General features: G+C 39.2%; 1 protein-coding gene across 1 annotated transcript in view; it reads left to right on the forward strand.

Annotated features, from left to right (window-relative positions):
* Positions 1 to 19,138, forward strand: part of LOC134666441 (uncharacterized) — a 215,024-nt gene extending 195,886 nt beyond the window's left edge. Inside the window, exons 5-6 of the mRNA XM_063523603.1 lie at positions 7,090 to 7,157; positions 19,068 to 19,138. Coding sequence (XP_063379673.1) covers positions 7,090 to 7,093 — 4 coding nt within the window. The 3' untranslated portion in view covers positions 7,094 to 7,157; positions 19,068 to 19,138. The remainder of the gene's footprint in view (positions 1 to 7,089; positions 7,158 to 19,067) is intronic.
* The last annotated feature ends 4,310 nt before the right edge of the window (positions 19,139 to 23,448 follow it).

The following is a 23,448-nucleotide window of genomic DNA, read 5'->3' on the forward strand; positions in this document are numbered from 1 at the left end:
TTTTTTTTTTAGTTTTTCGTCACTTATTGAGCATACTAGGCTATTAAAAACTAAGGGAAAAAATCCAGGATTTTCCAGTTTCGGAAAATCATATGAATCATATTTGATACAATCCCAATCCCTCGACAAAATAGTTACCTACTTTTTAGAAGAAAAATGTGGATTTTATTAAAAATAAAACATGTAATGCAACATAAATTATAAGGGTTAATAAAAGGGTAAAATCTTGACGTGTCTATTTATTGAAATACGCTTATGAAAAAAAGTAGCTAGTAGCTATCCTTCCGTACCTTTATTTAGTTTTTTAGGGTTCCGTACCCAATCGGTAAAACGGGACCCTATTATTAAGACTTCGCTGTCCGTCCGTCCGTCCGTCCGTCTGTCACCAGGCTGTATCTCACGAACCGTGATAGCTAGACAGTTGAAATTTTCACAGATGATGTATTTCTGTTGCCGCTATAACAACAAATACTAAAAAAAAGAATAAAATAAAGATTTAAATGGGGCTCCCATACAACAAACGTGATTTTTGACCAAAGTTAAGCAACGTCGGGCGTGGTCAGTACTTGGATGGGTGACCGTCTTTTTTTTGCATTTTTTTTTGTTTTTTTTTTGCATTATGGTACGGAACCCTTCGTGCGCGAGTCCGACTCGCACTTGCCCGGTTTTCTTATGCTATATGTATTTGAGCAGGTGGTTATCTACAACCCCGGGTCCACGTTCGGTTTCGGCGAGAACATGCGCGACCGGCGCATCGTCGCGCTCACGCCCGTCGACTGCATGCTGCTGCCGAAGGTCTGGCTGCTGCAGCGGAACACTGCCAACATCTGGACACGGATACAGCACTATCTCGAGAAGAAGGTGACTTTCAGTCAATATAGTCCTGCCCTGCCTGTCTGTCCTAAGAAGCAGTTTTACAAGGGTCATCTTTGGGTCACTGAGCTGTATCAAGATGCGCGACCGGCGCATCGTCGCGCTCACGCCCGTCGACTGCATGCTGCTGCCGAAGGTCTGGCTGCTGCAGCGGAACACTGCCAACATCTGGACACGGATACAGCACTCTCGAGAAGAAGGTGACTTTTAGTCAATATAGTGCTGCCCTGCCTAAGAAGCAGTTTTACAAGGGTCATCTTTGAGTCACTGAGCTGTATCAACATGCGCGACCGGCGCATCGTCGCGCTCACGCCAGTCGACTGCATGCTGCTGCCGAAGGTCTGGCTGCTGCAGCGGAACACTGCCAACATCTGGACGCGGATACAGCACTATCTCGAGAAGAAGGTCATTCTAAATAGTAATTATAATTATTACTTTGGAGGCCGTCTCTGTGTTTTCAGGAAGGGTTTCCTGTGGGTGCTGATAGTCTTGATTGATTTAGGATTTTCACCTCAATAACAATACTCTTCTTCTTCTAAGTCGGTCCCTCACTGCTGAGGATCGTGACCCCGCTTGCAAATTTTTCCTATGGCAGCTCTCCACTTCTCCCTGTCGATTGCTTTGTGGAAAGCGTTGCTTAGTGTGATGTCCATAGCAATACTATTGTGTTATGTTTCTCAGTGAAATTTTATATGTTACAGTAAGAAAATGATTGTTACTCTAATAATGAGCGTTTGCGCAGATCCCGACAAAGAAGCAACTATTCAAAGAGTTCGTGTCGGCGCGCCGCTGGCAGGAGTACCGCGACCAAGTGGTGTCGGACGTGGTGGCGCGCTCCAAAGCTGTCAACTTCACCACCGTGCACGACGTACCTTACTCGATACGCCTCGAGGAGATGATCGATATTTAGAGTTCTTAGATGCTCGCATTAAGTCATTGACTATAAATACTATAATAAACCTACATACCTATCACATGAAATGATAATTTCAGTTTTCAGTGTTTATTCTTCAATCTTTGTCATTTCGTTGAAGCATCCTGAAGCCGAAGATTTCCTTGAGCTGGTTTGGAGTATCCGCTCCGCTGCCTAATTCCAAAATACCTATGCGTAGGCAAGTAGCCACTAGCCAGAGCTACAAGGAATAGTAAAATCAATACCTATGAAATTAATGAGGTGATTGATTGGACTGAGCGTCCAGCACCGCGCGAACTTTGTAGTAACAATGCATACATAGGTACCATCGCCCACACTGTTAACTGTACATCGGTGGACCTTGGAGTGTTGCTGGTTGTACTTACTACCTACCCCGTAAAAAAGTGCCATAACTTTAACGTAGCACTTGGCAGGAAATCTTAGCATGGAGGCCAAATCAAACTTAGATTATATCATTTTGTTATCGTTCGCGCATTTGTCTTGTCCATACTTTGTACTGGCGTGAGCGAGACACATGGGCGAATGATATCATTAAGATATTATTTTGATGCCAGAATGTAAGTTTGAACTGGCCTTATGGTTCGACTATATTAGCGTCATGAGCTTGAATGTTACAACTGACTCAACCGCGTTTAATTCGTAAACTGATGTCATACTTGTCATAGATGATATCTGATCTGAAATCAAAGGCTGCTCAAAGCATGCTTACTCAGTAACAAGAGGCACGCTTTACTTAGGAGACGTCGCTTAAGGTGTGGGCATTATACGCTTGTGAAATTTTCTTTTCATTTTCTATTGAGCGAACTTTTCACAGTAAGGCACTTAAAGTGCCATTGCTAACTCGATTACAGTAAAAGGGATCTATATCTGAATCCCTAAAATCTTTTCTCCTATCTTTGCATTCCCTAATATTGTTTGTCATAATGATCAGTTGTCCTAACACTCGTATACCCTAATTTTGGTTTCCCTATTATCGAATGGCCGATTTTTTTTTGTCCTAATATGTTTTTCCCTAATGACACTTTCCATATTGAGTATTTATCCTAATGTTATGTAGCATAATTCTTTTTTTTCCGAATTATTGTAAGGCCTAAAAATTATATATCCTAACCATCATGTTACCTAATTTTACTTGGCCTATCGTTGCTTGACTTACACTCGTATGCTCTAATGTTGATTTCCCTATTGCGTTTCGTTTTTACAATGGTCACAGTTCTAACCTAACCTAACCCACTTTTGTGGCAGCAGTTCGTTCTTGCGAGGATCACAGTTCTAACCTAACCTAACCCACTTTTGTGGCAACAGTTCGTTTTTACAATGGTCGCAGTTTTAACCTAACCTAACCCACTTTTGTGGCAGCAGTTCGTTTTTGCGAGGGTCACGGTTCTAACCTAACCTAACCCACTTTTGTGGCAACAGTTCGTTACCATTCATTATGGAAAGTAATTGTTATGATAATTGATCAATAGGAAAAGTAACTGTTATGACAATTGATCATTAGGGCAATAGCCCTTAGGTCAAAACAGTTAGAACATGTTATTTTATGACAAACATTGTTAGGGATTTCGAAGAATATGGTAAAAAACATTAGGGATCTTGATAGTTATGGTACAAATGTTTAGGACAAATGAGTCTTAGGCTAACCATTACATTATGGAAAATAATCTGTATGACAATTGATCGTTAGGACATGTGCCCATTAGGACAAACCAGTTAGGGCAAGTGACTTTAGGACAAACGTTGTTATAGTCCGGGAGCCGGCTGCATGAAACAAACCTCATCAAAAAATAGAATATACCTACCCTGTAGAGGTACCTGACATTTAGTAGATTCCAACGCACTTGGTCGGCCTAGGCTTAACCTGGCAGATTTTGTACAAATGGCAAAAACGTTGGACAAAAATTCATCAAAAAAAACCTCATCGAAAAATAGAATGAAACTTGTATGGTAGGATACCTGACCTTGAGGACAGTAAAAAAAAAGTGGTCGGCCTCACCTTAGCCTGGCAGTTTTTGCAGTCCGACCAGATTTATTGGGTCACGTGAGAGCTACAATTTACCTCATCGAAAAATAGAATGAAACAAACGGATAATAATAGCTAAAATAAGCCTGTTGACGTAGGTCTTGGTCGGCCTCACCTTAACCTGGCAGTTTTTGCAGTCCGACCAAATTTATAAAAAAATCATCAAAATTTTTTTATCGAAAAATCTTCGATGAGGTTTTTTTTGATGAATTTTTGTCCAACGTTTTTGCCATTTGTACAAAATCTGCCAGGTTAAGCCTAGGCCGACCAAGTGCGTTGGAATCTACTAAATGTCAGGTACCTCTACAGGGTAGGTATATTCTATTTTTTGATGAGGTTTGTTTCATGCAGCCGGCTCCCGGACTATTAGGGATTCAGAATGACACCCCAGTAAAAGTAGCTATTTACCAATACCAGGCGTGGCTCACTCCGCGATTTCGTCGCTTTGCTACAGGTAGCTAAAAGTCCATCCGTTCGACCCCAATTTTGGGGTTTGCCATAAGCCGCGCGTGGCGCTGTCGCCACCTAGCGGCCATATCTGTGCTGATCGTGACAGACGCGTTTTGTTAGAGAGTGAGTCTTCTGTACCTAGTAGGTACTATTATTTATTCTGTGCCAATACTACACTACTCTATACGTGGCTTTCCAGCGTAAGGTTCTTATTGCACATCATCCTTATGATGTGCAATAATTTCTGTTGAAGTTTCAGATGGAAAGGACCTTATTACACTTGAAGCATAAGGACCCTTTTGTGATGGAAAGCCACCTATAGTTTATGTTCCTTTAGGCCCACTTGTACTATTCCACCAACCCGGGGTTAACCGGTTAAACCTGGAGTTACCATGGTTACCAGTACAATTTGACACTAGGTTAATGGTTTAACCGCTTAGCCACGGGTTAGTGGGATGGTGCAAGTGGCCCTTACTAAGTTAGATCAATAGAAAATTGAATGGAATTTCACAAATCCGTCTATCGGTTGTATCAACTTTGCTCGAGCAACACTATACTGCGCATGACCCTACATGCTGTAGGCCGGTATTTTGACGTACATATTGTGTTGTGCCATACAAGGATGTACAACAGCTAGACGTGGGGGCGGCGCGGGGGAGCGAGGCGAGTTCGCAAATCTACTGGTTCCGGATTTGCCTACGTTACCGTTTACAACCAAGGTTCTGCAGTTTCGCGGTGCTAGTCTCACAGGCCAATTCGAACGTACACTGATGATGACACAGAATGATGTCATTTAGTTGTAGTATCTCGCTCGCCACAACCAACCAATACATGGACGGATAAGTAGGCATCAGCGAATTGCACGATAAATCGGTTATTATTGATATCATTTAGATGTCGTTTTGATGTCAGAATACGTTCGAATAAACATGTAATTGAGATATTTAGCGTTGGCGTGATTAAATATATTCTAATTTTTTCTAAATTTGGTATATTCTACGTTTCTACGCTACGTACTTTTCTTTTCTTCGCACATTGATAGATGACGAGTCACAGGAATAAACCATTTAGAGAAATTAATGAATCAACGATTTTGATGGCATTGACGAATTTGGAAAACTGACGAATTAACGAAAATGGCGAATCAGGGAAGATGATCTGTATTCATAGTCTAATAAAACATGATCTTCTGTTCCCAGAGTGGCACAAGCCTACGTCACAATAACATGGCCACTTTATATAGCGCTATCGCATATTATCATATTGCGCTGTCGCATGATGACGTAGGCTTGTGTCAGTCACGTGACCACGAAAAGACGGGAAGAGAGTACCAGGCGGAGTATATTATTATACCATACCAATATTTGTATTATAGTGCACTAATCACTAATTCTTTCTGATCGATGTAGACATGAAAAGGAGAGGTAGAGTCTGTGCGGAAAGCGAAGAGTCGTGAAATGTAGGGGAGAATGTATATTCTACGACTCTTCCCTTTCCGCACTGCAACAATCTGTTATAGATGGATATATTTTACACCTGGTTCACCTTCAATACACTGTTCATACAAAAATCTTGTTGTGTGGGCCTTGCATGACAATGTTTGTACAGTCTCAGTGTTATATTTCATTATTTTTTTAAAAGTAAACACCTGGTAGGTAAATAAAACATACTTTATTATGTATTTTGTTCCAAAGATTGCTTGGAAAAATTGGCCCTAAAGCTTGGAGCTTGACTACCTCAAACGATGCCTTATAAGGATATACTACTCACAACTTTTCAACCCGCTACCTCGGGAGCTTACCACTTGCTTACCACACCCAAAATGAGATCCACATCCCATATTTAATTGAGCTAAAACATCACATACCGGATGTGGCCTGTAATATGAGCAAAAAATTTAACTGTAGGCTGTACTCCTCATACTGACCAACATTTGTTCGGCGACTTTTAAAAATAACTTGTGGTATGATTTTTAATACTTACACTTTAAAGTTTATTCTAAGACGCAGTGTATTGCGAATTTTGTTATGTTTAAGGCGTGACAAACAACGTCAATCACAATGATAATAGCGAGGCGATGGCGTCCATTGAAAAATATTTATTTTGTATGAAAAATAGGGAGTCTAAATACTTCATAATTTTTAAACAGTTGTTGAACAAAAGTGTCACCGTTTGAGGAGTACAATCTATGTTTTAATTATTTGCTCATGTTACAGGCCACACCCGGTATGTTTAGTAAGTTGTAATGCTAATGCAATATTATTGTATCGAGTTGACCTGATGATACCAGACCGAAGATGATGGTCATAATAAACCCTAATATTAGAGCTACACCAAGATAAGTCTGCAACGATTTTGATAGCACACGCAGTGCAAGTGTTATTTTAAACGTCAAACTTCTATGAAATTATGACGTAGTTATTAAATAACACCTGCACTGCGTAATGCCATCAAAATCACTGCAGACTTTTCTTGGTCTAACTCTAGTTGCATAACTGTTGCAAGTGTTGAAACAAAAGCACAGCGATAAAAGCTTCTATCAAAAATGAAAACATAAATGGTATTTGGTGTTCGGCTTGTTCAAATGACAAATCGCAGGCTCCGTTGAACCAGCGTCGCTACGCGACCAGCTCTGCGGGCCCACGCATATCCGAGACGGCAGACGGCCGAGACTCGGCTACCAGCCCGCGGCCGCGGCACACACATTCGACCGCAGTGCACCGCGACGACCGCTATTCGCGAGCCGACGACAGCCCCGGCTGATCGAAATATCGAAGTTACCTAATAAATAATACTTTTAATATTTTCTTTAACGTATTAACACGACCTGATTACGGTTTTATTGTTTAGAGACAGTTTTCTTGGGAGTTTAAGCAGGTGAGCATTGTTTATTATTTGTTTATATTGTTTTTGTGAAATTAAATTTTCGTTAACTAATAGTTTTCTAGTAAGGCGTAAAAGGACGCCTTTTAAGATTAATGTGTTAACTTTACTTGCGTGATCGTGTGACAAAAATATAAATTGTTGTCCTCATTCAATCAGTATAAAAGTACATTTACTTATAAATATTTATGGTCGTCGACATTGGTTGTTATTGTAGCCTTTCCTCTCTCTGCAGTATTTTACAAGTATTAACATTGTCGCCCGGTGTTCCCCACAAGCTATAATTTACCCGTCCCATTTTCATGTTCATGTAAATCAGTTTGCGAGCTGTTATTTATTTATGTTTGCATCAATTAACGTTTGTTAACAAAATCGCGAATAAGTCGAGAAGGTTCTTCCCGTCTACGATGCTAAAATATAGACATTGGAAAGGGTATCATTTTAAAGCTAGAATGGGAATATCCTATCTAATTATGTACGTCACCATCCCCAATTTCTGGCAGTAGGTAGATTCTTTGTTACAGTCTCTTTCAGATATATCGGAGCGGCCAAAGTGTTCACAAATATCTGAACAAAGCTTCTATTACCAGACGATAAAGTGCATATTCAAATATTTTTGAGTGCCTTAGCCGCTCCGATCGATGTATCTGATGGCAACTTTACATACTGTACTTACCGCTCGAAATGGTCGATGACGGCATATGTTGTCGCTCGGCAGGTTATCTCCGAACGAGCTCAATGAGACACTTGTTCAGATAACTGCCGAGTTATCGCATCACCTAGACAAATCCATAATCTAAGCTGCAAGGTCGGACTGAGCATAAACTAAACTGCTCTGTGTAATATGTGGCATCGCCTGCTGAGCATTCGTAAACCTTATTGCTACGAGATAGGGTCTTTCAATGGTCAGTTAACAGCTTTGTTGTAAGAACAACAAGAGCTTAGCCATCTGTTATATTAATGTTAAATTGGGTAACATTTACTCGTAAAGGTATTTTGACATAAACGGTCTTAGGAAGAAACTGTGACTCATCTAATATTGATTGGATTTTCTCAACAAGCAATCGCATCATCTGCTACATTCTTTGTAAAAAACTGTCTTAACCATCTAAGTTTCAACGAAAAACTAAAAGGTGCCAAATAAATCAAAATTATAAAAATACAATAAGCTGTCTCAATTGTAGAGGTAATTGAAGTATGTAATTATGACTTGACTATTTCGAAAAACTACTACTACCTGGGGAATAGGTTTGTTTTGTCTAATTAACAGAGGTAATTTATAGTTCGTTTTTTTTAGCATTAGAAAGAAGGTAAGCGATCTTGACATGTCTTTTAATTTAAAAACGCTTTTTAAAATTTGAAAACTATTACTTATGAAAGCAGAAGAATATAAATGATCGTATTAGATTCATAATTGTTACATATTTGCCATAACTTATTTTTAAAATGTGTTTTTCAATTAAAAGACACATCAAGATTGTTTACTTTATTTCTAATGCTAAAAAAAACGAACTATAGTGCTAATAAGTGCCGGGACTGCACCATGAGTCCCAGCTGTGGACGTTTCAAGTTTTACTGTATATAAATACGCGTATACCTGTATAGAAAACATCCATAACTCAGGAACAAATATTTGTGATAAAAAAAACAAATAAATGCCCTTACAAGGATCCGAACCCGGGACCTCGTACTCCGAGGGCAGGGACCGACTCGGCTAGGAGGCGGAGGCGGGATGGAAATTGGTCCCAAAAAAGAAATTACGCCTCTGTTTTATGGTTTATCTTATTAGAAAAAGGGCGTATAGTAGTGGACCCTTGTTAGATATGTATGCATGTGTGAGTGCGCGCCGCGGTGTTTGTAACCTGTTCTCGAATACATTAGTTAAGTATAATAAATCAGTGTTAAAAAGAATTTTTTGTCTTTAGTTTATTCAGTTAAATTATGTCTTTACTTTACTTGTAACAATAACAATGCAAGTTGTGAAGCCTTGGTTATAAATATAACGTACATTCGCAATTCTTCGACGGCGGGACAGCTCGACTGGCCCAAATACAATTTTATTCATTTTTCACGGCGACAGAGACTCGCACGCCCTGGCACTGAAGTTTTCTTTCAGCTTTCAGCTACCTCGTTATACCGTCGATAAATATTTATTAGCATTCCAGAATTCGCTGCAGCAAAAGAGTCGTCTATAGTTCGTTTTTTTAGCATTAGTAATAAGGTAAACAATCTTGATGTGTCTTTTAATTGAAAAACACATTTTAAAAATAAGTTACGGCAAATATGTAACAATTATGAATCTAATATGATAATGTATATTCTTCTGCTTTCATAAGTATTAGTTTTTGATTTTTAAAAAGCGTTTTTCAATTAAAAGACATGTCAAGATCGCTTACCTTCTTGTAAGTTCTTTCTAATGCTAAAAAAAACCAACTATAGTAATAAGTTTCGTTTTGTTTGGTTTGGCTTAAGTATTAGGATCCGTTCTGAGGGCAAACGGAAAACATATTATCAGACGAATTTATACCTATTATATACATATGTATAAAATATTATTGAATAAAATGGCGCTCGTTAAATAATTATGTATAATGGACATAACATATTACTCTTATTAGCCTTATGCATCATTTATAGCAAAGTTTAAAATTACTTAAACGCATGAGCCAAGCCAATACGATACCAGTTTTCAAACAAACAAAATAAAAAGACAAGTGGGTAATTAATTCAATCCAATTTCATTTAAGTAGAGTCCAAGTATTTAAGTAAACACATTTTTTTATGTTTTTTTATTCCAGTCCGTAAAATACATATGATCCTTTTTCCTTTTAAATGATAATATTATGGTTGAGGCAATGAAGAACGTGTGATGGTCAATCAGCACTTCGTTTTATTTGCAACTTTTGCTGCTACTTAACCGTTGTTATCCTGTCTTGGCTCGGCTAAAATAATGAGATATTGGGCCCGATTCGGATTATGAAATAGACATCTATTAGATATCTTTTAGACATCACCAAGATACGATAACGATATGTTTAAGATGTAACCTGTCAAATTGACATTTGCGTGATTCTGGAGATACTCTTGAACGATTTCCACAGGATACGACTTAGAGATCCAATTCATATCTAATAGATATCTTACCCTATCTAACGTAAAAGTGACATTGGTTTGCCCGAATTGCGCTGCAAAAGAGAACTATGTAGTTGATATCTAAACTATAACGTATCTAGAATGGATCTAGTACATATCGTCTCTTGTGAATATCTTGAAGTTCGAATACGGCAGATTGTAGTAAATCATTGACGGGGGGAAAGGCTAAGTAAAATAAATCATAGTTTCCGTCATTAGTCAATGTGGGCAGACAATGGCGCGTCATACACTGTGGGTGGCGAAGGTGTTGAGTCTCCAGTTGTTGAGCTGTATTTATAAATGAAGTAATAAACACGGACCTATTGTACCTACCACTTTATCTATTTTTAATATCCTTAGTAATTATAATAATTTAGTTTAACCTTTAAACGCCAAGGACGATGAAAGTCAATGCGAGTAGTCGTACCAGGTATTTATTTTATTTTTCATCTCTCCTGTTCGGAAAGTTTACCTTTCATAAGCTGATAACCGGGTGGAAAATTGCATTTCCCACCCTAGGGTGGAAACTATTTTTTTTTAATTTTTACTTCGAGCAACGGCTAACAGCAATATATGCCATATATTATAAGCTCTCATAAAAGCTTCCGCATGACTGAAATTGGCGCCGTTTACATTTTCAAGTTATTCGAGTGACTTATAGTTATGTGGTTTACCTATATATCTGTTAATAATTTGTTCTAAAGAATTATACTTACCAATAATAAACCTACATTTCTCGTGTTTAACTTTCCTCATAGTCAAAATGAAAAGTAGAGTGTTTAACTCGGGTAAAAGTAACCATCTCACCCTCGAACTATTGGCGCTCTCTCTTCGTTCGAGCGCCTAAATATCTCGGGTGAAATGGTTCACTTTCCACCCTTGGTTAACAATCTATTTACTAGCCTTATTATATTTGTATCTATAAATGTACCCATAAGTAAGAATGTCAGCGTCTGAGATATTTTTAGACCATATTTACGTAATGGTGTTCAAGTTACGATCACGTTTATCTATAGAGACAAAAAAATGCGAGCCCTTCCAAAAGAACAAGACTTAACGCACACAAATAAAATATATTAAGGGTGTACTTTAATTTCATTAAGCCTGTGGTTACCTCTATTGTCTTTATTTATGTTATTGTACATTAATTGTAAACTACTTGTATGTGCGGTGTGCAATAAAGAGTATTGTAAGTATTGTATTGTGCTTTAGCTATACTATAATGATGATCTATAGATTACTTCATAAATGCTCTACAAACGAGTGTGTATTTCAAAAGTAGTTTATCTCTATCTAATGCAATTAAATAAAGAAACTCACATACATACAAACATGAACGCTGAAAACAATACACTCTTTTTGTTTGGGCAGTCGTGTAATAAAAACAAACCACGAGGTTAGTATTGTGAGGGTATTAAGACTATTTATTCCAGTCTTTTGCAGCAATACGTCCTTATTCCTATGGCAGTACACGCCACATTAACCGTAAAAGGATAGAACGGCTTTCTAAAGTCCGAATAGGGATATTGTTAATGCGACTACGACGTAATCAGACGGACAGTCTCCTTTCTTAAATGATTACGCATCGATCGTAATTTGAATATTACTTTTATCCTAATAATTAAAAAGGAACTGCCTACTAATAGATTTCAAATTTCAAAATAGGTACATAGTTTAAGCTTTAATGGTTTGGCCTTCAGCGGTTGAAAAATAAATGAATCGGTACCTAATGACGTACTTAACTATTGGTTGATTTAATCTTTATTGCGGAAACAAAGAAAAATGTACAAAAGGCGGACTTATTGCCAAAGGGCATTCTCTATCAGCAACCATTGGGTCAAACAGAGGCATATGTTATGACAAAATATATTCAATAACTTACAAATGAATAGCACCACAAAAATGAAATGAATTGAACAGGCACCTTCTGGGCGAGCTCGCTCCATCGTAGGCCACGTCTACGCCTCGGCTAGTCTGTACCATACATTAAAAAATAATTTGGCCAAGTCCGAGATAGCTCGAGGCATTTAGTGTTCCGTACGGCTACCATCAGTTTGGCATTGACATAAACGATATCGTGAACGTAATTTACTTCCTATAGGTATATCTCTTTCGCACTAATATGTCAGTACGAGTGAGATGCATAGAAAGTAAATTACGTTCACGCCCACGGAAGCGTTTATGTCAATGCCAAACTGATGGTAGCCGTACCGCTCGCATCGTTACATTTTACAGAGGTTGTTTGCCTGTTACCGGGTACCGTATTCAACTACACACACAGAACAATAGTACAAAGTGTCTAAGTGCGAAGGCCGAAGGCCGAGCTTTAACAAAATGTCATCGCTTTAGCACAGAGCAATAGTACAAGCAATAAAATAATTAATTAAAAAATTAAAAACACGACTGCTGCATTTTAAAGCGAACTGAAAAGCTAAAAATAATGTTCATATGTTAGTTACATAACTTTATGAATCTAAATTGGAATGTAAATATACACTCACGGTCATTCACAGTAAAATTACTAAGGGTTATGCTCATTTATGACCGTGAATGTAGGTACGTGTACATTTAATTTCTATTGCAGTCGGGGGACGTTTTGATTGAGATGCACTTAGGCACACCAAGGTCCCCCGACTGTAATTGAAATTAATTACAATAGACTGGTGACTGCAATAGAAATTAAATGTACACGTACCTACATTCACGGTCATAAATGAGCATAACCCTTAGTAATTTTACTGTGAATGACCGTGAGTGTATATTTACATTCCAATTTAGATTCATAAAGTTATGTAACTAACATATGAACATTATTTTTAGCTTTTCAGTTCGCTTTAAAATGCAGCAGTCGTGTTTTTAATTTTTTAATTAATTATTTTATTTTAAACATTTTAGTGAAAAAAAACTAAGTACCTATAAAACTATGACTTAAGGTAGGTATATAGATTTCCCCCGGCCATTTAGTTTGTCCACGAAGTTTTTTTTTATGTGGATATAACTGGGACCTTTTAATTAAGCTCACCGTTCCGGAATACGTCCAGGCTTCTTTTCTGTGGACAATATGTGGATGTGTTCACAATTTGGGATATTCGACATTTTTAAATATAACTTCTTAGAAAGAAGTAGACATTTTTAATTATAATGGCCATGAGGGTTTGAAGGTCCACAATAAAGACTCATAATTTTGGACCGCGTGCAGCGCGCCACGTACGTTGGGCTACGTTCGACTCTTTTAGTATGAGAAAGTCGAAGGCACCTGGCTTTGGACCGCGTGCAGCGCGCCACGTACGTCAGGCTATCTATACGCCCGACACTCTTAGTATGTTCGGCGCCCGGTTTTGCAACGCGTACGGCGCGCCACGTAGGTCGGGCTACGCCCGACGATTTAAGTATGAGGGCGCCAAAGGCACCCGGCTTTGGAACGCGTACAGCGTGTCTTGTACGTCGGGCTACGCCCGACTCTTTTAGGATGAGGGCGCCGAAGGCGCCCGGTTTTGGAACGCGTCCGGCGCGCCACGTACGTCGGGCTACGGCCGACGCGTTAAGTATGAGGGCGCCGAAGGCGCCAGGTTTTGGAACACATACAGCGCGCAACGTACGTCGGGCTACGCCCGATGCTTTAAATACGAGGGCACCGAAGGCACCCGGTTATGGAACGCATACAGTGCGCCACGTACATCGGGCTACCTACGCCCGACACTCTTAGTATGAGGGCGCCGAAGGCGCCCGGTTTTGCAACGCGTACGGCGCGCCACGCAGGTCGGGCTACGCCCGACGATTTAAGTATGAAGGCGCCCGGCTTTGGAACGCGTACAGCGTGTCTCGTACGTCGGGCTACGCCCGACTCTTTTAGGATGAGGGCGCCGATGGCGCCCGGTTTTGAAACGCGTACAGCGCGCCACGTACGTCGGGCTACGCCCGACACTCTTAGTATGAGGGCGCCGAAGGCGCCCGGTTTTGGAACGCGTCCGGCGCGCCACGTAGGTCGGGCTACGCCCGACGCTTTAAGTATGAGGGCGCCGATGGCGCCCGGTTTTGGAACACATACAGCGCGCCACGTACGTCGGACTACCTACGGCCGACACTCTTAGTATGAGGGTGCCGGAAGCGCCCGGGATTGGTAAGCGTACAGCGCGAAACGTACGTCGGGCTACGTCCAATGTTTTGAGTATGAGGGCGCCGAAGGCACTCGGCTTTGGTAAGCGTACAATATTATACTAAAGGTAGGTACGCCTCTTTTGGACACTTCGGCGGGCTTTCGGCCCTACGCGAAGTTTACCTTTGGTGCGCCTTTAATTTGGTGTTCAGACATAGAATGACAATACACTTCTATTGTTACAGTCGACCTAATATACAAGTATAGAAAGACATAATATGTGTAATCATCGTCACTTAAATACTTCTTACTAATATGAAAATTAGTTTAGTACTAAAGTTAAGAAGAAATGATTGAGGTTGGTATGTACGTGTTAAACTACTACGCACGTGTTTGATCAAAATCTGTTTTTTTACAGTCGGGTTGAATTAGTAGTCAAGTACAATTTTATTCACAAGAAATATGTATAAGAATGCAATAAGCCATAAATTATTCAAACCCTATCGCTTAAATCGAAGTTGACAGGTTTAGATTTCAATAGGGCGATTTAGAACATATTTGTGTTTAGTTCCTTTTACCTTATAAAAATATATACAAATCATATGGATGATTTGTATATATTTTTATGATCAGCAGTCAATACCCTTTCATTTGATAGCGCACTAAATTAGATAGAAGGATTTATTTTTCTTAGCACATTTTGTAAATCCTTATTTAACCAAAATAAGACTTAAGCGCGTATGCTGCATATATATTTTAAATCGTCTTTCAAGGCTCTTCATTTTGAGACCCCACTCGATAGGATTGCACGATTTTTTTTTCTAAACGTGACGCAATTTTGTGTATTACGTCCGCCATATTGGTTTTATAATAACGTCACATAGCCTATGTTAGTCGGGATGACGTAAGGATTCTAATGATGTATCATACATCTAAATCGGTTAAGGCATTCAGAAGTTATGGTGGAATAAAGAAACTCACATACATATATACATACAAACATGAACGCTGAAAACAATACACTCTTTTTGTTTGGGCAGTCGTGTAAAAACTAATAGGTAGGTACACTGGCGTTCAAAAGTGCATGGAGATCTTTCAACCTTAAGGCCGACATCTATCGATGCACTTTTGAACGCCACTGTACATAGGTAGTATTAGTAGTATACAAATAAGATTGTTCAAATTCCTCAGACACTTTTTATTAGTAAGTACCTATCTCTATTTTAAAATCAAACTAAAATATTTGTTCAAGAACATTCCTATATTGTATAAAAGTCCTTAGGAAACCATACAGCGTCTTCGAGTAGCGTATTACGGACATATGTTCTTTACAGATGTGTTTATTTATTCATTGGGTGATTAGAAAATGAGATTTAGAACTCTATTAAGAGTATAAGTCAAGGATACACTGATAATCTCCACATCAAGTTCGTCATCATTTCTCAATATATTAAATTTGTTACGCAATCTAATCCCTATTAATATTCAAATTGCGAAAGTAAATCTGTTAGTTTAGGTAGAGGTAGAGGGTACGCTTAAAACGCTGAACCGATTTTGATCAAATTTGTCAGGCAGGTAGTTTGTACTTTTGTAGTCCGGTGAATGACATAGGGTAATTTTTATCAATATATCATCATCATCACATCAATATTCGACAAAGACGAAGTCGCCGGCAGAAGCTAGTTCCTAATATATCATTGTGATAAATTAATAACTCCCAAAACATAAATTATCCTATACCTTTAAATGAGAAATTCTTGTATATATATTTAAATATATGTTGGGTTATTTCGGAATCGTGTTATGGGAGTTTTCGGGGCCGAAAAAACTATCTCGCTAGGTCTTATCTCTGTGAAACCGCGCATTTTTGAGTTTTTATGTTTTCCGGTCTCCCAGATATATATAAGTATGTAGGTATTTATTTTATTTATTACCCATTTACCCCAAAACCCTCTTTGCGCCGCGCAATTGGCTACGTACCTCTGTCGTCGAATAATAAACAACAAATAATAAATAAATCCTTATTGGTGAAACGTTTTAGAAAAAGAATCAAGCTTCAAAAGGATTTTGACGTATACGTTTTTATTTATTTGTCAAAAGTTTGTCAATCGTAAACTTAACGCAAAAGAGATACATATACATGTTTTTATACAGTTTTTTAGTATTTATCAAACGTTTTATTAGTACATACTCGTACAAATCGAATAGTGGTCTTGAACTAGTATAAATTATAATCGAACGGCAAACAAATTGAATAAAAATGTCAAGTATTGCACCGCCGCCACCGGGGCCTCAGCAATCGGTTGGTATTTTGTTATTACCAAGTAGTATACCAATACCAAGTGGTAGTATAATACTTACTGCAAAGACTTCCTGAGTGAGAGAACAGAAAAACTATTCGCCATCAGATATATAGAAGCGGCCAAGTGTTATAAGTGTTTATTTGACGCCAAATCTGACTTGGCCATCGCACGGCTGCATAATGACATAATCACGCTATACTAATCACGTGCAGTTTGAGTTACATATGTACGAGTATGGGACGAGTAAAGCATTATGTGCGATTCCCAATTAAGTAATTACATGTATTAAAAATTAAAGATAGGTATCTAATATTCGTACGGTTTAACACCCTCTGGCACTAACCAAAATAACAGACTTGGTTTCATAACATCTCAAAACTTTTTTGTAGTAAAAGAGTTGCGTTGTGAATCGCGAGACATGCATCTTTTTACATGTAATGTTTTGATATAGGTTTACATAAATAGGGCTCTGCAGAAATAAATATGATACCTATTAAGTCTTCTTTCAGAGGAGTTTGAGAAACTTGTTCTAATATCTGTAGTTTGTGTCCACCACTCATTTTTACTCACTCCACTCAGAAGTTATTATAAAGTTGATGATACCTACTAAGGTTATCCTTTTTAAGGATCTTTCTTAGGCATGCAGTCGAATGTTTAATTACTTGTTATTGCAATGAGAGAGATCACGACGAATAATGTTGTCGTTACCTTAAGTGGAAGTGGGCGACCGTACGCGATCGTTTCTCCATACAAACGTAGTCCCTGTCTCTGGGTATTAACATTATAAGAAATATCTTAGGTACCTACTTAACTTGATGATAAAGCGCTTTTTTATGTTACTACTAAGAACTATGTTTAGTATGGAGAAAAGGTAACTATCATATTAAACGAGTGGTAAAACCAGGTAACAAGACAGCGTAGTTCGATACTTCGAAGTTCATCGGCGAAGTGGAGGTCGCTGCCGTGTGAGGAGGGCATGGGCGTGCGCCAGAACCCCTGGACGCCCACCAAGCGCCGCGGCCCCATCGCCGCCGAGTCCGCTAGCCCCGGCCCTGCTGTAGTGTCTTTACCTTCTCTCATTGGTAATCTACATGGTTTCAAGTAGATACTACTCTTAATGTTACACTTCGTTATAAGATGTTGTAGAGCTTGGTTTGGTTTTAGTTGAGCACAAGATTTGTTTCTAATTAGAGCAATTGCTGGAGGTAATTCGTTGTTTTGTTTTTCTTTTTCGCTTGTATCATTACAACCAAAACGTGTATTCTTATTTATTTATGTATTTATCCAAGGTATGTTTTAAGTAGCACTACAATTCTTTTATGTAGGTAAGCCGAGCAAATTCATACGTGTAATTTTCACATTTAAGTATAATATAATTTATTCAGAACTTTTTTACTTTCGAATATTATCCACCAACAGGTTTAATAGAGTACCTACGACAAATAAGAATAGTACTTTATTTAACGTCGTATGATTTGTTCGGCTCATACGCTGTCGATTATTGAGACAGTTCGTTTGTGTACAAGCACATTACGTTTATGGTCATATTTCTTTTGTGTACACGCCTGTTTCGGCACAGTATTGTCCGCGGGCCCGCGCCGCTGACATCACCCGCGGAGGCTGTCCAGACCAGATTATCGTGAACAGTAAACACTGGCCTCGCACTCGAACGTTTTGAAAACAACGCAAACGTGACATCATCGCGAAGCCGATGTTGTTCGACCGACTTCACGCGTCTTTCCTTTCGAATGATAAAAAACCGACCTTTGCAGATCATTTATCAATCGGCATAACACTGCGTTATTTATAAAACGAGTTACCGGTGGAAGATGACGTTATGTGGTGTAATCAGTATTTAATATAACGTTCGGTTAAATTGTTTAGTTGGGACCTAATAGGTGCTATTAGGAGCGTGCGTGGGTGAAAAACATTGACTCTGATCAAGGTGATACAATTAATCCTCCTTTAATATTTGGCAACATTCTAAATTGAGCGCATTCGAGTTGTATTTTTTTGCCTTTGCGCATATTGTTTTTTAAAATAACGCTCATAATTTTACTGTTATTGCGTTGCGCTTCTCGTTATGTTTACGTACCGCAAATGTTTTTCATAAACACTTATGGTTAAGCCTTTACCAGGCTGACAATTCAAAAATGACAATCGAATATCAGTCTTGCTGATTGAAAACAGAACACATGTTTGAAGTGCCGTATGTGGGAAATATATATCCCTTCGCCTGGTAAAGGGTTAAGCAGTAGCAAGTCTAGGTACTGGTAAATTTCGACGATACTAGTACCTACAGAATTCTTGCAGCATGTTTCAGTGTTCAAATTGTGACATCATAGCACTTTACGGAATATTATGGCATTTCAGGTAAGCCACCTCCGGAATCCCGGAAGGCGCGAGCGCCGGCATTCACTTTTGGCCACAAGCTAGATCCTCCGGGTTTCAGCTCCAAGGCAGGCCCCGGCCCGGCCTCTTACAACACAGAAGGCATGACCGCCAAAGGTCCGTAATCTATTTATAATATAAATAAGGTGACCATAGACGCTCAAGAGCTACTTATGGTTCGAAGACTTTTTCGCTCAAGTTCAATTACCTACTTAAAATGACTCACATGCAAAAAAGTATTGAAGCAAAGTCGATGTAGCGAGTACATCCCTCGTCTACCTTGTGTGACGTTTAAGGTATATTAACACCTTCATACCACATGCAATAAACCGCCAGCGTATATGCTCTCGCAAAGAAGGGGCCGAATGTAGTTAATACGGCACGATTTTCTTGTTTTTTACTATATTTAATTAATATGTTACTCTTCGAAGGCCGCAAAAATCCGTGACACGCTCTTATGGCTCTACAAATAGGATCGTGTCAGATATTTTTGCGGCCTTCGTTGTGTAACATATTATTGCTGGTGACTGTACATAGCTAGACCCCGGACATGTACCTACAGAAAATGTTAATGAAAACTTAGGGGCCTAGCCAAGATGACAATCGTTTGTAGAAAACGAAACGTAACACTATTTTCTCTCTATCTCCTTTCAATATTAGTGCGATAGAGATAGAGTGTTTCGTTTCTCTGCGAACGATTGTCATATTGGCTAGGCACCCTCTAGACGTTATCATGATTATCAAAATCGACGCGAATCTCTTATGACATTTTTTATAAATCTAATTGGAATTTATGTTCACTAGTTTATGAAGCCAATCACGTTCAATTATACAATTGTCATTGAGTAGAGGGCGGCCTGTGCGATCTGTGAGGCAGTCAAATACCGTGTCCCAGTAACCACTCGTAGACTCTGGGCTATAACCGCGAAAATCGAAGTTCGCAAATTGCGGGCATCTTTCTCTTTTACTCCAATGACGGCGTAATTAGAGTGACAGAGTAAAATCCCCGCAATTTGCGAATTTCGGTTTTTGCGGTAGCCCTTCTGGCCAGAGTCAAGAATAATATAATAGCTTAACCTGGCTAAAATAGGGTCTCTGTGAGATGTAGACCTCCCGAACCCCTAGGGCACAGTCATTTTGAAAAAATCCTAAAAATGAATCGACATAAAATCTATACAATTATCCAATATCTTCACCAAATTTTACAAGGCAAAATGGTTACCATAAAAAGAATCGCTCGTGACACGAGTCACGACTCGCTGGCCAGAGTATAGTTGACGCAACTGTGAGCAGCGGTAGCCACGGTAGCCACACCCGTCGGGATTGTCAACGAACCACTGAGGTGTGAACGAATTCCTGACTGACGGCTGTTGATATATTGAGCAATCATCTTATAGAGTTACCGACATGTTTAGTGCATTCTTGTACCATAGCTTCGACCTTGCATTATAGAATCATTTATTTAACTACAAACGAGATATACAGTGATATTAATAAAATAAATTAATAACTAGATTAAATCTAAAATAGGCCAAAGGACCTCAAGCAAGGGGCTCAAGAGGTTTGTACCAAGGATGCTGGCGGCATTTACTCGCTGTATCACAATGCTGCCGGCCTAGCCAAGGTTACAATCGCTATCGCTTCGACAACGAAAACCATTATGTCTCTCTATCACACTTCCATATTAGTGCGACAGTGACAGTTGCGTTTCGATCGCTACGGAGCGTAACGCTACGTCTTACGTAGGCGAACAACGCGCGAACGCGGCGCGGCGCGGCGCGGCGAAATCAATCCTTTGATGCCCATAGAAGTGTCCTACGTAAGCGATCTCGTTGCGAACGCGGTGCGGCGCGATTTGCACGCGAATGTCAGGCGGCGCGGCGCGGCGCGGCGCGGCGGCGGCCGCTTTCGCCGCGCCGCGCCGCGCCGCGTTCGCGCGTTGTTCGCCTACGTAAGACGTAGCGTAAGCGATCGGCATCTTGGCTACGCGGCCTGATACGTTGTGCGAGGTAGCCACCAGCTCAGCGGTCACCTTCCATTATCAATATTACTCATATAATTTCGATAATCCGAGCCACCAGCATGTGTATCCGTGGGACACGGCACAAATTCAAACCCATCCAACATTTCTTCGGTCTCAATGACGGTGCAGCCCTACCTAACCCGTCTACCTCTACTCTGCACTAGCGCCATCTTTTTGTTGTTGCTCATTCTGCTTTTTTATCATTTAACATTTTTGATGTGTAAATAAATTTGATTGTGTATAGAAAAAAGTGTAACAGTAAAGTTATATTTGAAAAAAAAAACAGTTACATGTCTCATATGTATGCAATGTGTCAATTTAGGTACAGTCAGCCAAGAAAGTGATCTACCATTTTTCGACTCTATAATCTGATTGATAGAGTCGAAAAGTGGTAGACCACTTTCTTGGCTGACCGTAACATGAATCGAAAAGAGATATGTAAAATTCAAGTCCTACCTATTCCAAATTTGGGTTTAAATGCCGGTATGATTTTGCGTCGTTCGACAAATAAAGGGGTCATTTGTCACTTATGTGTGCACGCCGCACGGTGCGGCACTTGTTCCATACATAAAATTATTCGGTTTCCTCATGTTACACCGTGTATACGAGTAGGTACCTACCTACTCCCTACTAGCTATACTATACCTAATAGCAATAACACTGTTTTATTTAAAACACGCAGTTTCTCACGTTCTATGTTAACATATTGACTGACGTGGGTTGACAATTATTTAGCAATTGTCCAGTTAACGTCGCGAGATAATAATCTTACGATTACATTTAAGATGCTGGTTTAAAAGCAATTACACCGTCTGCCGCCCACAGAGGTTTCCTCGCCCGTGCGATGGGTTGGCGATTTAAAACTAAATTTTATGTTTCAATAAGTATGCAATCTAACAATGCACGTCTCTGTAACAACATATATTAGTATCTCTAATGTGCTACATTGTTTGAACTTAGTATTGTCACGTTACAGAAATAGCAATGCATCATCATCCAATTCATAAAATAACTGATGATTTGTCCAACGCCTAAATTTTAACATTAGTGCGCTTAGCAACTTTTGCTGACTGTAGGTATCTGCCTAACTAAATGCTTTAAAAATAACTCATCTGCCATATATCACGTTGTATTATGCACACAATTAAACACAAAATATATATGGCCTATTTAATATACCTACTTAACTGTAAAGAATTTCACAAATTTATTTATAAATTTCGCGTTAGTTTGTGATTCATTCTGCGGCACACATCCACCCCGCCAATGTAGGTCACGACTGCAGTCTTATTAGCATAAACGACATCTTCTGCAGTGTTTACATTTGTCCCTTTGAATTAATTTAGGTAACGACCTTGCGCCCCGTCGGCGTCACGCCGCGCCGCCGCCGCCACTTCCGCAGTTATTCAGATGATTATGGTTTACATGCGAAAAGTGTATTACTTATTTTTATTTTATGGCTGACTTTAACGCAACTTAAGACATTCAGAATTATGTTTTTGATGGATTTATTTTCAGAATTACATCTAAAACATAATGTAAAACGTGCGAAGTTTGTGAACAAATATCACAAGAGTGCATGGACGTTTTAAAAAAAAACCAGTTGTTTACTGTTACGTCCGATGATCACATCACGACACAGCTGTGTCAAACAATGATGACATAAAATATTTCTCTGCGGTTTGATAATATTACTCATTATTTTAACCTACTTAAACCTTTATTAGGTGAATAACAATAGACCTTCAAATCTCAAACACACTCATTTATTATTACTAGAAGCACCTAGGTCGGTAATCCTAATAACTCGCGTGGGCTTGACAATTGGTATTCATTGAGTCAATATTCAGGTTTGGTTTCAATTGATATCTCTATTTGCGTTGAATAAAACATAAACATGCTGTTTTATGTTTCATTTCATACGCTTGTAATTAATTATTCATGGTAACTGAATTTACAAAATCCTATTAGGCACCTGTGTTATTATTCAAATTCAATAGTCATATGTAGGAATGGTTAACCGCTACTGTATAAGTAACCTACCGAACCAATTGTGTTTAACATTGCATGTGCATTATGTGTACAGAATCTCACTGCAGGAGATGGCCATCCTCATCGTTGACAAGTGGTTATATCCCGTTTTACTTTACAAGACAAACATGACCATAACCTGTGATAGGCATCACAGGTTATGTAGTTGTCGTCACTTTCAAAAAGAAATTGAGGCCTCTTCGTTAAAGGCAATAATCGTTACAATATTATTGACTATTCTTGGAGATTAAAAGGTCACTTTCGTGATTATAACAGTGAGTTCCATTGGAACGATGTCGCCAAATAAGT

This window comes from Cydia fagiglandana, chromosome 8 (genome assembly GCF_963556715.1).
Source record: "Cydia fagiglandana chromosome 8, ilCydFagi1.1, whole genome shotgun sequence".
Lineage (NCBI taxonomy): Eukaryota > Metazoa > Arthropoda > Insecta > Lepidoptera > Tortricidae > Cydia > Cydia fagiglandana.